Source organism: Dromiciops gliroides, chromosome 2 (genome assembly GCF_019393635.1).
Source record: "Dromiciops gliroides isolate mDroGli1 chromosome 2, mDroGli1.pri, whole genome shotgun sequence".
Lineage (NCBI taxonomy): Eukaryota > Metazoa > Chordata > Mammalia > Microbiotheria > Microbiotheriidae > Dromiciops > Dromiciops gliroides.
The window spans coordinates 214,116,665-214,133,866 of record NC_057862.1 but is presented as its reverse complement, the minus strand read 5'-3'; the positions used below and the strand labels follow the sequence as shown (position 1 = coordinate 214,133,866).

At 37.9% G+C, this 17,202-nt stretch overlaps 1 protein-coding gene across 2 annotated transcripts in view; it reads right to left on the bottom strand.

Moving 5' to 3' along the window:
* Positions 1-17,202, bottom strand: part of PPP4R3A (protein phosphatase 4 regulatory subunit 3A) — a 68,183-nt gene that overhangs the window by 28,167 nt on the left and 22,814 nt on the right. For both annotated transcript variants that reach the window (XM_043983984.1, XM_043983985.1), the window contains exons 2-3: positions 15,465-15,520; positions 3,482-3,580 (exon numbers count right to left, since the gene is read on the bottom strand). In XM_043983984.1, coding sequence (XP_043839919.1) covers positions 3,482-3,580; positions 15,465-15,520 — 155 coding nt within the window. The remainder of the gene's footprint in view (positions 1-3,481; positions 3,581-15,464; positions 15,521-17,202) is intronic.

Below are 17,202 nucleotides of genomic sequence, written 5' to 3'. Positions count from 1 at the left end.
CAAATGACTCATGATGAAAAATACTATCCACTCACCTCCAGAGAAGTAATGAACTTTTTGAGTACAGATTGAACCACACTTTTTTCACTTTGTTTTTCTTGTCCCTCCCTGCCTTTTGCAACATGGCTAATATTGAAATATATTTTGTGTGACTTCACATGTATAACTGGTATACTGATGGTTGGGGGAGGGACAAGAAGGAGGGAGAGAATCTGGAACTCGAAATTTAAAAAAACAACACTGAAAATAAATTGAAATTTTTTCCTGTTGTATTCTACTTTCTTGATATATAAATCTAACTTTCCTAAACTATCTTTCCATGAATTTTTAAATGTCAATTTTCACTGTCCACAATACTCCCTGTAGGAAAATACTGTGAATCCTTATTCTTCCCTCACCACTACTGTTCCATTTTCCCAGGTGGAGACATCCATGACTCGACACTTCCTAATCTATATCCAAATGGTTGGCAAATCTTGTTGGCGTTTAATACGATTCTAATTAGAGCTATATGATCACTGTATGGAATGTTTTTATTTGAGTAGCATATCAGATATTTGCAGAAGAGTACATAAAAATATATAAAAGGACATGGAAACAGCTATTGTTATTGGTTAGGATGCAGGAAATAATATGCCACCCAATTATTATCTATCCCTGACTTAAACATATACCTTGATTCTTATTACTCCTAAGAAAATCTCTGTAGTGAACCAACTGAAATGGAGCTAGCTCAGTCAAATGCTGGGTGTTCCACATGCAATGCCTGGTTAGTGTACCAGGATCTCCAGGGGAAATAAGAGTGACACTTTGAAAAATCAACCACAATCACTCACAAGTATTTATTAAGTGCTTACTTTATGCCAGGTACTGTACTAAGCCCTGGGGATACAAAGGAGCTCATATTCTAATAAAAGAAAGAGGTCACATAATGGGAATTGCTGGCACTAATGGTCTCTTTATGGGGATCTTCACGGAGCTCACAACCTTCCACATAAATTTCTCTTGTCTCTGGGTCCTGCACTACTTCTACATTGCCTAATTAGTTCTAGAGATAGTTTTCCAATCACTGCCTTTGAATAGGGTCAACCAGCATACTGATCAAAGAACTGCTTACTGAACACCTAATTCCACCTCCCATTCTATGGAGTGTACAGCTCAGGAAAATCCTCAGTTTAATCCCCTTAATAAATTCCACTGCACGATCAAATGAATAGTCTAAGACATGCTTTCAGAAACCAGCCACAGAGAAAGATACAAAATTCAACATCTATAACTCTACCTGTCCCACTATTAATGTCAGGAGAGATAAGGATTTGGTTCCTGCCTTTGACCCATGCTTACTATTTGATGTGCTCTCTCTGTGCCTTGGTTTCCTAATCTGTGAAATGGGGATTAAAGTACCTATGATTCTTTAAAGTAGGGCTGTTGTGAGGAACAAATGAGTACATAAAAAAGCTTTGTACATCTTAATGCTCTTTCCATGTCTCTCTATTCCTCAGCCCTCCCTAAAACCTCTTCTTCATCCTCATTAAGACCTCCAGTTCCTTCCCTGTTTCTTCATTCTTTCTCAGGCCATAACCCCAATTCTGACTTATCTTTCCTCACTTCTTGAATCCTGCCCCTAGAGTTAGTCATTTTAACTTTATACTGTCTCCTGTCTTTTCGATCTCACTCTCTTGTCCTATGACCACTCATCTTTTACCAAACCACAGCCTTGGGTTACTCCTACCACCTGTATGGGCTAAATTTAGTATGGGAAAGAGTTAATTGGGCGGCTCGCTGTAATATTGGGGTTCAGGAAATAATGATAGACCTCTTTTCAACAAACAAATTGGGTTTTAAACATAAGTGAAGTTAATAGAGCCAGGGACAATGAGAAAGGGAATAGGGGAAGGGAATGATCTGACCCACTTCCCAGATGATTAGAATCTAAATCACTAGGGCACCTAGAACAAGCTCTGCCTCCTCAGCTACAAAAACTGACTCAAACCCCAAACTCGCCTCCAGCCCAGCTAGCCTAAAGAGCTAGCCTTGCCTCAACAACACAAACTCAGCACCACCTGGAATCTGCAGTTCCCCAGAGGATCAGCTGTGAAGTCTCTCCTGGTTCCCTCCGAAGGTCCACCACACACCAACTCCTCTCTGTCTCTCTTTCTCCCTCCTCCCTCCCCCACCGGAAGGGAGGTTCTTAGCCCTGCTGAGTCTCCAATTAGTTCAACATACCTCCTGGGCTGTCCCCATTATAATTTGGCCAGGCCCATGTGGGTGTGGTGGAACTCCCAGGTGGGGTTTAGGTACTTTAGTTGGATACTTTGACTCAATAAATGTTCTTTGTGTTATTCAGTCCCACCTTATAAACATGACAAATCTAATCAGAGTTCCTTTTGTTTGTTCCATAATCTCAAGTATACACCCATCTTCTCTTAGGCTTTTCCAGATTACATCTTTTCAATCTGACCATAATGAAGCAAAGATGGGGTCATGGAAATCACAATTAATTCCTTACATACCTTTCCCTTACACTGCTAGTCACAGAAATGAAGGAAGTTTCACAAGTCATATTGACTGGGTGCATCATAAATCTGTGTTGTCCAATTTCAATGAGGCTCCCACTAGAGCAAGGCTGTACTGTTTTTCCTCTCTAACTGATTCCCCATCTAGTTTCCCCAAAAGCTATATTAAACTTTTTTCCCCTCTTCTAGGCTTCCATCCACTTTTCCTTTCAGATGAGGACCTTACCTCTTACCTTACTAAGCAAAATGATGCCATTCAACAAAAGTTCCCTCTTCTCCTTTCTCTTCATCTTACAAGCCCTTGACATTGTCATTCCTTCCCTCCTCCTATTCACCAGTCTCTAATGAAGAGGCGGCCCTCTCTTTGGCAGGGTCTTTTTCTTCTCTCTGGCTTCCTGATGCTAATCTCTCTAGATTCTTCTCCTACCCATAAACTACTCCATCTTTCTCTCCTTTACTGGCATTATCACCTCCTCCCAATTGTGTGTGTTCTGAAGTTCTGCCTTAGGCCTTCTTTTCTCTATATTTGCTCAGATGACACACAGATCAATCTCTATATAGTTAAGCCTCAGTCTCTCCCCTCTTAGCTTTAGTCCCACATCACCAATTCCTTACTAGACATTACAAACCCGATGTCCTAGAAATCAAACTGAACTTATCACCTTTCTCCTCAAACCCTACTCTCTTCAGGTCTCCCAGGCTACAAGGTTAAACACCAGGTTTGGTGTTAACCTTGATTTCTCATTCTCCCTTGTTGCACAGCACACAGTTGCCAAAGTGATTTTCCCTAAGCTTAAGTGCTGAACATAACCAACTGGATATTTTCAGTGTATACCACTCTCTCTAATTTGCTTAGGTATCTGAATGTTTCAACTCCACCTTCTGTCAACTCCAGTTCCTGGAGCTGTACTACTAAATAAAGTAGGAAGGCAAATTTAACTAAAATTGTCCATTTAAAAACTTACCTGACATATTTTTTCCCATATTTCGTCACATCCAGCTTTTTCTTGAAAGCTAAGGGCCAAGTCATAATTTTCTGCTTCAGACCACACGATCAAAGTGTCCTTGAAAGACAAAAGGAAGAATATATTAAGTAATCATCTTCTTGAACAAATAATTAACTGATCAGGTTTATCATAAATGACAAATTACAAAATATACAAAATAAAGGAATGGAGTCAAAATGGGTAAAGTTACAGACTAACCACCAAGAATAAGACCCAATTCTATTTTTTAGTGCATAGATAGATGGTAGCAACTATTTTCAACACCTTGTACTAAAGTTTTTTAAAGCAGCTTGGAGTGAGATCAATTCAACCAAATATATTGTTTTCTTCCTTTATCTCCCTGGACTGTTAAAAAAAAAAAAAAGCAGCAACTTTCTGATATTTACTGACCTCTCTATTCAAGAGAATGATGCAGCTTTGTTAAAGAATGGTATAAAAGTTTGAATTTAGGCACATTAGTGAAAAGTAGTTTAACCATTTTGGAAAAACAACCTGCAATTATGTGAAAAAAGTCACTAAACAATGATCTTGGAGGAATTCCGGCTTTAAGGCTAGTTCTACATTTAGCAAAATATTCACAGCGGCACTTTTCATGGTAGCAAAAACTGGAAACAAGCTGAGTGTCTCCTGAAATTGGGGGATAGCTGAAATAAACTGTAGTATATGAATATAATGGCATATCATAATGCTATAAGATGAACAAGTGATCCAAAGAAACACAGCAGGGTTTGTATGAACTGCTGCATAGCTAAGAAAATAATACTATGAGAACATATACAATAAATATACAATGATGTAAATGGAAAACAAATCTAGGTAGATGAACTCTGATTAACTATAATGAAAATCTTGGTCCTGGAGGTGATAAAAATACATTCTCTTCTTGGTAAGTGGACTAATGAGGTAGAATGTTATTTTTGTCATAAAAGGTAGCTCTATGGGTCATCATTTTGTTGATCTATTTTTCATAATCGGGGTTTTTTTCCTGTTACAAGGGAGAACTCAGTGAAGGTGAGTGTAACAAGAAACAAAAGGCATCAATATTTTGGTAACAATGGTGACATGAAAGATCATAGAGAAGCCCAGATCTCCCACAAAACCCCAGGAAATATCTGAAAAGGGCTTATCTGAAAATAAAACTAGTAACAGAAGTAAGTCCTTTTTGCCAGATGGCCAGAAATCAGCAGAGGATGATGGTGGTGGGGAGTGTCACAAGAGATATGCCACCACTTTTAAATGTACAGGGGCAGCTGGGTGGCACAGTGGACAAAACACCAGCCCTGGATTCAGGAGGACCTGAGTATAAATCCGGCCTCAGACACTTGACACTTACTAGCTGTGTGACTCTGGGTAAGTCACTTAACCCTCACTGCCCCGCAAAAACAAATAAAGTGCAACACACCTGGGTGATGGTGCGATTCAGTGTGTGACCCGTGTGTGGCTGAAATGAAGGAGTGGGTTATGTGATAGGTTTAATTCTTACAGCTTGGGGCAGCTAGGTGGCACAGTGGATAGAGCACCAGTCCTGGAGTCAGGAAGACTTGAGTTCAAATCTGACCACAGACCCTTAACACTTACTAGCTGTGTGACCCTGGGCAAGTCACTTAACCCCAATTGCCTCACTTAAAAAAAAAAAAAAAAAAGAGTAATCCAAGGCTGGGATTTGGCAAGAGATAAACACCAACAAGACAAGAATGTGAGAGTTTGAAAAGTAGAGGGCAGTGTGGACTTCAACTGATTAACTTAAGGACTGAGCTTGGGAAGGGCAGAAAGTGAAATCAAAACAGAGATAATGCCCTGAAAAAAGTATTTTGGGGTAAAGAAACTGAAAGCTGCCTGGGGGGGGGGGGGGGAGGTGTTAGGAATGAGGCACCGGGAGAAATTGAATAATAGGTTATAATCTGCTAGAGGTATACCAGAGCTTTTAAGAAGTAGAATATAAATTGGTAATGGTGAGATTTAGGGTGTGAACAACCCTATGTGTGGCTGAAGTGAAAGAGTAGGTCACAAGATTTAAGGCTACTTAAAAATTAAGAAGTTATAGTTTGAAGGAGCATCAATACTAATATTGAACTAACCCAGAATAAGGGCTAGAGTTGGGGAGGACAGTAAACAACGAGCCAGATGCTTAATTCTTTAAGGAAAGAAGATGATCTTTGAGCTGGCACATTAACAGCCAACATGATTTGAATTCAGAGTAGAAAATAATAGAATGAAGTTCAAGAGAAGTTGTTGAATAATGAGGGCCAAAGGAGATTCTGAAAGTAATAGTGAGAAATAAGAAATATTCTGACTAAATCCTAGACCTCTTTTGTACATGTGTGTCTGTACATGCATGTAAAATTTGCAAACCATCAACATTTACTACATGAAATGAGATGTCTCTATATGTGATAGAAAAAAAATTCCCTAAAGATCACAGGCAACAGGATGTATGTAATGTCAAGTGTTTATAGGTATGCTGGACAGCTGTAGTTATAGTTATGACAATGTGGATAATGGAAAACGACTTGGGAATAATGGTGCAGAAGAGAATATAAGTATGCTATCTATATGCCAACAGGCCATAATGAGTTTAACACAAACAAAACATTATTATAAAGAAAGTTCTATGGTCAGACCTGTACTTTGAGGAGATTATTTTGGGAGCTATATGAGGAATGAATTAAAAAGAAAAGTTGTTGAGAGGTAATTGTAATAGCCTAGAAAAGTAGTAGCCAATACTCTACTCTTAAGTATGCTAGTCTTCTGAAAGCAGAATTGTCTCTTGAGGAGAGAAGGAAATGGATACCAGAAACACTGTAGAGAAAAACTGACAAGATTTGAAAACTGAGTGGACATTTGGGGGTGGGAGGATAAGGAAGAGTGAAAAAAAAAAAAAGAACAAAGTGATTACAAACAAGTACACATTGCCAATCAAGCATAAAAAATTCCTATATTGGCTGTATCCAAAATATTTCTAATTCTGCACCTTCAATCTGTTACCTCTCTGCCTAAAAGTGAGTAGCAGGATTCACTAGATCTCTGGAATCATGGTTGGTCACTGCATCAATCATAGTTTTTAAGTCTTTTTAAATGGTTTGTCTCTATAATGTTGTTAAGTATAGTAATTTTTCTGCTAGTTTGCTCACTTCACTGCTTAAGTTCAAATAAATCTCAGGTTTCTCTTTTGTCATTTCTTACAACAAAAAGTAGTATTCTACTACATCCAAATATCCTAATTTGTTTAGCCATTCCCTAATAGATGGGCATTCTTTTAGTTTCCTGTTCACTACAACAAAAAGCTGATTTAAATATTTTGGTACTTATGGATCCTTTTCTTCATTCTTTGAAACCTATAGTAGCCTGAGGTGGTATCGCTAGATCAAAGATATACTATTTAATGACCTTTTGGAAATAGTCCCCAGATAATTTCTAGAATCTCTGTATCAATTCAAAGCTCCAACAGCAGTGCATTAATGTGCCCATGTTTCCCCAAAGCTCCTCAAACAATTGTCATTTCCCTTTTTGGGGAATCATCTATGTCCATCTGATGGGCATGGGATGGAAACTCAGAGCTACTTTAACCTTAATTTCTTTAATTATTAGTATCTGATGCATTTTTTTAAATGTGGCTATAAATATCTTAGATTTCTTTCCTTGGGAACTGCCTGTTCATACTCTTTAATCATTTATCTATCGAGGGAGTGAACATTAATCTTACAAATTTAAGGCAGTTGCTTATACAGCTTGAACATATGAAACCTTTATCAAAGAAATTTACTGCAAAGATTTTTCTCAGTTACCTTTAATTTTAACTGTACTGGTTTTGTGAAAAATCTTTTAATTTTAAATAATCAAAATTGTTTACTTTATCTTTCTGTGATCTCCATCCCTTGTTTCAAGGTCATGAACTCTCTCAATCTATAGATCTGGAATATAAGTTTCTTCTGGACTCCTAAGTTTGTCACTTTTTCTGTCCTAATCACGTATTCATCTTATCTTTGTAGTGTAAAACTGTTGATCTATTTTCTGTTAAAATGCTTTCCAATTTTCCTAAATGTTTTTGTGGCGGTCTTTTGGGTTTATCAAATATTATATGTTACTGCGTTTCTTTGCTTCTGAATATAATATACTTAATCTATTTCACTGATTGCTCTCTCATTTTTAACCAGTACCAATTTTTTAAAAGATTACTACTTCATAGTATAGTTGGAAATTTGGTACTTCTAGACCCTCCCTTTTCTACTTTTCCCCCTATTATTTCCCTTGAGATTGTCAACCTTTTGTTCCTCTAAGTACACAGAGCTGATCTTAAACTAATCCAGTTTGAAGTCACTCAGAACCGTTCTTGGCTTCAAACTGTCTTCCCAGGAAATGGGAGGGGAGGGAATGATGTCTCTTAGAAGAGATAGGATCAGTCAGAGCTCTCAGTCACACCAGAAACAATGGATTGCCTGGTGAATGACTAAACAAACAAAAAGATGAAGAGGTTAGGAATGCCCAAAGGCATAAACCCAGAAGAGAATAACTTCACAACACCTACAAGCAAAGACTCAAAGAAAAACACAGCTTTGCCATAAGATCAATTAGAATTTCCAATAAGAAATGATGCAAGAATTTAAAACAAATGAGACTGCTAGACAAAAGAGTTGAAAATGGAATGAGAGCTACAAAGAATTAGAAAACTAACAACTTAGCACAAGAGGTACAAGCACTATTCAAGTTAACAAGATTCCCTGAAAACCATAATGACCCCCTGGCAGAAGTTAATGATTCTATTAGACAATAAGAAATATTAAAACAGCCAAAAGATGGAAATGTAAGGCATCTCATATCGAAAACAACTGGTGAGGAAAATGGAGCAAAGAGAGATAATTTAAGAATCACTGGACTACCTGAAAGTCATGAATTCCATCCCACCCCAAACAAAAAGGAGAGCCTGGATATCATATTTCAAGAAACCATGAAAAGAAACTGCCTAGCTCTCTTAAAACCAAAGGACGGGGCAGCCAGGTGGCTCAGTGGATAGAGCACCAGCCCTGGATTCAGGAGTACCTGAGTTCAAATCTGGCCTCAGACGCTTGACACTTACTAGCTGTGTGACCCTGGGCAAGTCACTTAACCCCAATTGCCACAACAAAAACAAAAACAAAGGACAAAGTGAAAATCTCCTGGTCCTCTCCTGCAATAAACCTCAAGATGAAAATTCCCAGGAATACCATCACCAAAATCCAGAACTTTCAGGTAAAAGAAAAAACACTGAAAAGCTGACAAAAGGAAAGAATTTTAAGTACCAAGGAACCACAGTCAGATGATAAAAGCTTTAGCAGCTTACAATCAAGAATAACTTACTTAGCAAAACTAAGTATAATACTACAACAGGAGGGGAAAAATGGACTTTTAATGAAAGAGGACTTCCAAGCATTCTTGATGAAATGACAAGAACTTGGGAGAAATTATGAAATACAAAAAAAAGAATAAAGAGAAATATGGAAAAAAGTAAATGCAAGCAACCAGAAAAGACTTTATGGGAAATGTTTGCATTCTAATGTAAGGGGAGTAGTCCTTTGAGAAATGATTAAAAAGCATCTTCTAAGAACCATGATAGCAGCAGGGAAAAAGCCAAATAAGATGAAAGGCCTGGGAAAGATTTTTTGGTATATTTTGATAATTTTAAACGGAGAAAGGGAAAAGAACACACAAGGATAGGGGATGGGGACAGGAATAGAACCAGAGGGGAACAAAATATATGGGGTAGTAGGTGTTACTTGAAGTTTACTTTGAAATGAAAAGAGGGTAAAGTGAATAGAACTAGGACAACAATTTTTACTAAAACATTATAGAAACTAACAATTTTGAAAGACAACTCAGATCAAGCAATGATCAACCATGATTCCAGAGGACCAATGATTTTGAATTCTGTCATCTCCTGATGGAGAGGTGATGGACTAGATATGAAAAGGCATAAATTTTTGAACAAAGTCAATATGAGAACACATTTTGCTTAACTATATTATAGTTATTGTGGAGTTTTGTCTTTTTCCCTGTCTGGGCAACTTAGAGGGCCATCAGAGGAGAGAAGCAATGGTGCTTGACTGATAAAATATAATTTAATTTTTAAAAGTTTAATTCCTAAGATCTAAGGCAATTTTTTTCCTTTCAGTTTCTTGCACTACTTGCTCTACATATCAACTGAGACCTTGGTTATTTCTTATCTTTTGGGCCAGTTTATTATTGTTAACACCTTTAGCAATGGTTAGTTATACCAGGGCTTCTTAAACTTCTTCCATTTGTAACCCCTTTTAGCAACCCCACTATAAAGGTATATAAAATGGTATAACAATTAAAAAAAATAATGCCTTCAATAAAGACACTAAGTACATTTTTCAAATCCACAGATGACAGAAACCTAAGAGGAACGTCAGGCTCAAGTCTTTTGGAAACCATGTCATATTTAATGACAAAGGATTATGGAGCGGAATAGGGGGTTAATTTAGAGAACAGAAAATTAAGGAGATACAAGAAGGCTTCATATGCTTGCAGGATTATTGCCCAGAGAGGAAGCAGAATTGTACCATCCTTTAGGCCAACAAAGGACTAGTACAGATAGGTAACAAATTACAAAGGCAGATTTCACATCAAAATAAAAAACACTTAAGAGATGACCAACAGTACAACAGTTTGCCTTAAAAGAAAGTGAGTTCCCTGTTATAATCTCCCATGTTCAAGCATAGGCTGTCAGGGATACTACTGTAGTACATTGCACAAGAAATTAAACTGAAAAGCATTACAAAACTGAAACTCTTAAGATTCGATAGCTTGAATGAATATTCATATGGGAAGGTGACTTTCACAATTATAGAAAGGGGGGAAAAAGAGCTCATGTGGCAAGGGGTCATAAGATGAGAATAACGATGTCAATTACATAAAAATGTAAAAGCCTGTGCACAAACAAAATCAATATGGCTGGGATATGGTGCAGATTAAACAAAATTTCTATAATATTAACTATCTTTAATAAAGGCTTGATATACAAGATATATGGGGAATTGATACAAATAAGCAGTAAGTTATTCCAATAATTAAGTACTTAAAGGATTTAACAGACATTTTTGAAAACTAGTAATGTAAACTATTACCAACCATGAAATACAAATTAAAATAAATCAAGTTTTGCCTCAAACCCTTAAGATTGACAAAGATGACAAAAGATGAAAATTTTCTTTTTGGAGGGGCTATGGGAAGACAAGCTACTAACTGATTGTTGATGGAGTGGGCAATTGGTCCTATGTTGGTCACTAAACTGTAATTTGACCCAGATATCACTAGTGAACATATTGTGGGAATTTATTGTGATTTGGGGACCTTGCCTTTGGGCTGAGATTAAAAAGCCTTAGGCCCTCAGGGTTTTTCTCTGTGAGGGGCTGGTGCCCCTCCCCCAGCCCCGTGAGCCTTAGGGGATGCCCAGATGGCTGGGGAAGCCCCAGTTCCCTCCGCCCTGAGGGGATATACCCAGGAGATCTTGGGCTAGCCCTGGCAGGCCCCTGGGGTGGCCTGTGCAGAGGTCCCAGGGAGCAGCAGGAGGCACTGCCCCTCGCTGGATGTGGCACATGGCTCACTCCAGCCCCCCCCCCCCCCCCAGCGCTAGCCAGCTAATTAGTTTGGCAAGTGCAGGGGCGCAGGGGGAGGGGGAGGTTTAAGGATATACAGCCTAGGTCAGTGAGAGAAGAAGCCCTTGGGGGGTCTTTGCGACAGTACAGAAAGGGGGTTTCACTAAGGAGATGGTGGCTACAGTAAAGAAAGGGAGTTCACAACAGGACGGAGTAAGGGGCTTTTCAGGGGTCACTAAGGTGCAGAGAGGGAAGTTAGACGGAAAGGGGAAATGTTAGAGGAAGGTTACAGGAGGACACTAAGAAAGTTCCAGGTGCGGCAAACAGGAAGTGTGAGCAGCAACAGCAGGAGAGATAGTTAAAAGATAAAGTGGAGAGTTGGCAGAAAAGCTGACAGGTTGTATTTTACTTTTGTTATCTTTGTTTCTACATTTAACTCTAAGTTTATTCACCTAAATAAACTCCATATTTGCTTTAATTAAAAGAGGTATTTTAATCCTGAGAGGCAGTGAGGGAAGAAACTAACAGACAGGCTTAAGAAATTAATAGCAGTCAGATAGCCAGCCAGTCAAAAGTCAACAGATTAAGCCCACCAGTTAAGTTAATAATATTTTTACAATATATACCTCAAAAACAAAGAAGAAGACAAAAATGTGTGTGTACGTACACACACACACACACACAAGCACATTTTATGGTAAAGGTTGGAAACTACGTGCATCATCTGGGAAATGGATGAACAAACTCTGGTATCGGAAGTATATGGGAAGAGAAGTACTATAAGAAATGACAAATTACTTTGAACAATTAATGACCTGGACCTCATCTAATTTCCTTATCTATAAAAAATTAGAAGGTTGGACTACATGACTTGTAAGGTCCTGTTTGACTGCTAAATCTATGATCCTATTAATTGTAAAGAATTGATTGTTATTTGAGGTTTTTATGGCCCCATCTGTTGGCTGGACTTTGAAGAGACCTTGGGGCACACACTGGCCTGGGGGCTCCTCGGGCAGCACAGTGCTCCACCCACTGGTTGTAGCTGTTGCCATGGCGCTGGCACCTTACGTCATCACCACTCGCTGACTCCTACATGGGTCCGGCAAAATTACAATGATTAGAAGCCCAGTGAGGGCAGTCATATATGACTGTCAGAGCGGCCAGCCAATTGGCTGGGGGCTGTGTGTGGTCAGCCTGGGGTCTGCTGGGAAGAAGGGAGGTTTTTTTTGCCATTCTAGCTTGAAGTTGGAAGGCGACAGGATGCTGCTGTGTGTTCTTAGCTGATTCCTGGGAGGTGTTGTTGTTCAGGTTGTATAATTTCCCTTTCCCCATTTTATTTCCTTTCCCTTGATCTTACTGATCCTGTTTGTGTTTTTTTAAGTTCATTCTTCTTAAATAAAACCTGCTCTGTTTTGAGGGAGGCTGTCTGTCTCCTTCCTTGCCCCAATATTGCGGCGAGATGCTTAGCTAACACTCCCCAATTAAAAATTGGTCCCTACATAATATAAGAAATTTAAAGAAACTTTTGAAAGATGTATATGAACTGGTACAGAGCAAAGTAAACAGAAGAGAACAATTATAGAATGAGTCACCATTTAAATTAAGTAGGAAACAAATGGTGTCCCTATTCAATTCAATGTAAGCCATTAAAGACTAGAAAATGAGCTAGCAAAGGATACCACAAGAGCTGGTATGTAGAGTTTAGTACAACAGGAAGATATGTGCTAATATAAAGTGAATACAAAATCAATTGAGGGAAAATTTTGAAAATCACAATGGGGATATAAAATTTCCTTACTTATAAACCAAGGCAAGTTAGCAGTGAGATATCTGGTGGTGCCATATCATGTAATCAAAAAATCTCAGACTTCGAAGAGACCTCCCTCCCTCCCAGCAGAGAGATCTGTTTGAAATTTTCTGATAATGAACTCCCTACACATGGCTTCCCATCCTATCTTGGGTCAGCTCTAATTTTTAAGAAGTTTTACCTTAGCAGAAATCTGCCTCTCTGCAATTCTTAATACTAGTTGAGCCAAATAAAACATATCTAATCCCTTGTCCTCACCTGAAGTCCTCAAGCAAAGATTTTAAGACTATCTATTGGGAATACTGTAGAGGGGATTTTTGGGTGAGCTATATGTTAGACTAGATAGGCTTCTGAGGACCTGTAATTATAACTACTGATAGAAGCTCATTTAAATGAGAAAATTTGCACTGGCAAGCATTCATGCTGAAGAAGCAAAGATACCACCAATTCAACTAAAAACTTATGAGTTGCAATATAACTTTTCTATTGCTTTGTTGCACAAGTCATAATCAATAAGCCTTAATTCCACATGTAAAACATGAATACTACTAAGATTTTTCACCAGGTTGTTCTGATTCAATTGAAACATTTGTCAATTCCTGCTACATGCTAGTTGTCAGGAACACAAAAATTAAAAATGACAAGAGTCACTGCCTATAAACAGTCTAATGTGGGCAAGGGGAGAGGAGGGAAGATACAACAGATACATGAAGATGCATAATAAAAATTACTATGTGTCAGACCCAAAAGAGAGATTCAAAGTCTTTTAAGAAAATAGTAAGAATAACATTTCCAGTTGAGAAGAATTCAAGGAAGGCATCATGAAGAATGTGACATTAAGTTAAGCCTTAAAAGAAGAAAAGAAATATTTCAATAGGCAGAAATAAGACTGTGGGTTCTAGTTATGGGGGACAGCTTGCAAGAATTCATGGAGGTAATAGAAATCATGACATCAGCCAGAATGTAGAGCACGAAAATAAAGTAAAATAAGTAGGGTGGCACCAGACTATGAAGAATGAAAAAAAAAAAAAAGATTGTCAACATCTTTGTAAAATGAAATAAGGGGGACAAATAATAAATCTTAAAAAATCTTCTTGGGGCAGCTAGGTGGCGCAGTGGATAAAGCACTGGCCCTGGATTCAGGAGGACCTGAGTTCAAATCCCACCTCAGACACTTGATACTTACTACCCGTGTGACCTTCGGCAAGTCACTTAACCCCAACTGCCTCACCCCCCCCACAAATAATAATAAAAATAAAAAAGTCTTCTTCCTAGTGAGATAAAATGTCTGTACAACCATTTGTTTTACATTTTAATTCCTAAAGGGGAACAGATTTTATGAAACATGCTATCCACCTCCTAGCAGAGGTGACAAACCCAGGCAGCAGAGTAAGAAATACTTTTTGGACATGGTTAATGCAGGAATTTATTTTTAAATATACTTATTTCCTACACAGGCTTTCAAATTTTTTTTTCAGTTGGGTCAAAGTAGAAAGGAGATTTTTATTAACTGAATAAACAAATAAAATGCAGAGAAAACCTTCAATGACTTTGTAGGGTACTCAGGGAAATGATGCATACACGAACTTTAACACTATTTGATTATAGTGATTACATTTATATAGAAGAAAGGCATTTACTTTTAGACATTTATCATTACATAGGTTTCCTGATCTCAAATTGACAGCCAACTCAATGAGATTTATAGTGCTTTAACAGTGGCAGACAAAGGCTGCAGTATTCTATGATATATGTAGTTATCAATTAGCATGTGGGTCAACTTGAATTTTTTCAAGCAAGAATTTAAGTTTTGATTTCAACTTACAGCATACATGGACCCTTTAGTGCTCCTGGAGCAGAGCTTCTGACATTCTCCTATTTTAAGGAGGTACTAATGAAAGCTTCAAGTCCAAATTCTGCGGAGTGATATTAATGATCAGTACTTCAGTAACTGCTTTATCATCCCTGTTGCCTAATGGTTGTACCCACTTAGAATCTAGATATGGAGGTCTCAGCTGAAAATGTTTTCTGAATATTATTTAAATACTTCAAGGATCCATTATTTTCTTGGGATGGGTGCTTTTCTCCAAGTGTATAGTAGTCCTCTAAAACAGTATTCAATAAGTGACTTGTAGTCAAAAATTTGTCATCTTGCACTCAATCAGGTACTGACTCTCTAAACTTGGATAGAATCGGTGTCAGATGGCAAGCATACAAACCATTCCTGGATCCATACTCAAAGTCTGTACCTTGGCAGGACTTTCAGAATCTGTTTCAGTCATATATCTTAGAGAATTCAGGGTCATCACCACACCAAAGCAAGACTTTAGGGAAGAATCCAGAATTTTAATTAGATCATCCAAATTGGGGGATCATTTTTAATCTCACATGCTAAAAATGCTAAAAAGAAATTCTTTCCATATTAGAATTTAGAAACCATTATGAGACTGTCAGCAAAGCTAATGCTAATGGTATTACCTTCTAATTATTTCATGGCAACTGAGGTTAAGATAAGAAAAAGAAAAGTAATTTCAAATATTACCTGCTGCTTCTGGTATGCAGTGTTAGGATTAATTTTGGACTCCAAAAGTAGAGAACCTAGAATAGAGGAAAAAGTAAAAATTAATACAGTTCACATTTTCTTCAATTATGTTATCATTTTAAATAGCTAACATAAGCTGACCACATTTCATAATTTATGTCCAATTTAAAAAAATTTACACAACACAAAAATCAGAACAAATTAGCTAAACAGCCACTTTAAATGTTAATGTGTGACCTTGAAAAGCATACACTTGATTTTCCTTTTTTTAAATGATTAATGTTCAGGTTCCAAGCATATCATTTAACATGGTATAAGCAACAGAAATCCCTATTCTAGACCATGATTTCTAGCAAATATTTAATAGAAACAGGTTGCAATTTTGGCTCACTAAAGCCTTGAAGCACTGACCATTATTTGATTAAAAAGAAAAAAGATCATTCATATTAAGTTAATTTGTACCTTTCAACTTCCCCACTACTATAAAAAGGGGGAAGGGAGAGAGAACCACCTTTAGACAATAACTGTCTGGTGGGAGAGAAGGAATATACTTTATACCATATCCTAAGACTCCCCCCAAATACCAGAATACAAAGAATAAAATAAGTAAAGACTTGGTCCTAGTCATCTACATAGTCAGTAGATAGGTTTCCACTGCAGCTACCTCTAATTTTTTCTCACCTTACTTTTAACAAGTACACAAATTAGTTTAAAGAAAGACACCACAGTTTTGGAACAGCAATGGGAAGGAAAAGATCTCCTGTTATGTTGATCCCCTTGTATGTTCAGACCCTCAAAAGGGGATGATTAAACTTGCTCTTAGTCAGTTCTCAGATACCAAGAATAATACAGAATACTATTCAATGGACATCTATTAGGTGTCTACTGTACAAGAAAGGCATCATGTGACAAGGTGAATACATGTAAGCTTCTTTTTTTAGAAAGAAGCAAGGCAATGAGGGTTAAGTGACTTGCCCAGGGTCACATAGCTAGTAGGTGTCAAGTGTCTGAGGATGGATTTGAATTCAGGTCCTCCTGAATCTAAGGCCAGTGCTTTATCCACTGTACCACCTAGCTACCCCACAAGGTGAATATATGAAGTTGAAAGCCTACTAAGAGAGACAAAATCCATATTAAATATAAGACAAAACAGTATGAGTGGGGACAAAGGAGAGATCCAAAATGTGCCAGATAAACTTGAAGGAAGAAGAAAATTTCAGATGGAGGGAACCAAGAAAAGCTTTGGGGTAGAAGTAGAACCTGAAATGAATCTTAAAGGAAAGAATAATCTGACAGGTAAGATAGGAATTTTCATTCCAGGAACAGGAAAGCTGACTACAAATGGAAGGTAATCTGTCTGTTGACTAGGTATGTACATCAAAACACACTTTCTAACCCTCTATGACTAGCCAAACCCCAGATTAAACTTCATCTTAACTAGCCACCCTTTTTCTAGCCTTTGCTGCTGTTTGCCCTTCATTCTCAAAGAGAACCATGACATCAAGAAGGTGATGTCATGACTTGCAGTGAATTGGGTCCACTGGCAAGACAGACATCAGGACAACTGGAGATGGCCCCAGATGTTTGAGGCAATTGGGTTAAGTGACTCATCCAAGGTCACAAAGCAAGAAAGTATCTGGGGCCAAATTTGAACTCAGATCCTGCCAACTTCAGGGCCAGCATTCTATCAACTGTGCTACCTAGCTTCCCCTTAACCAAGATACCAAGACCCAGCCAG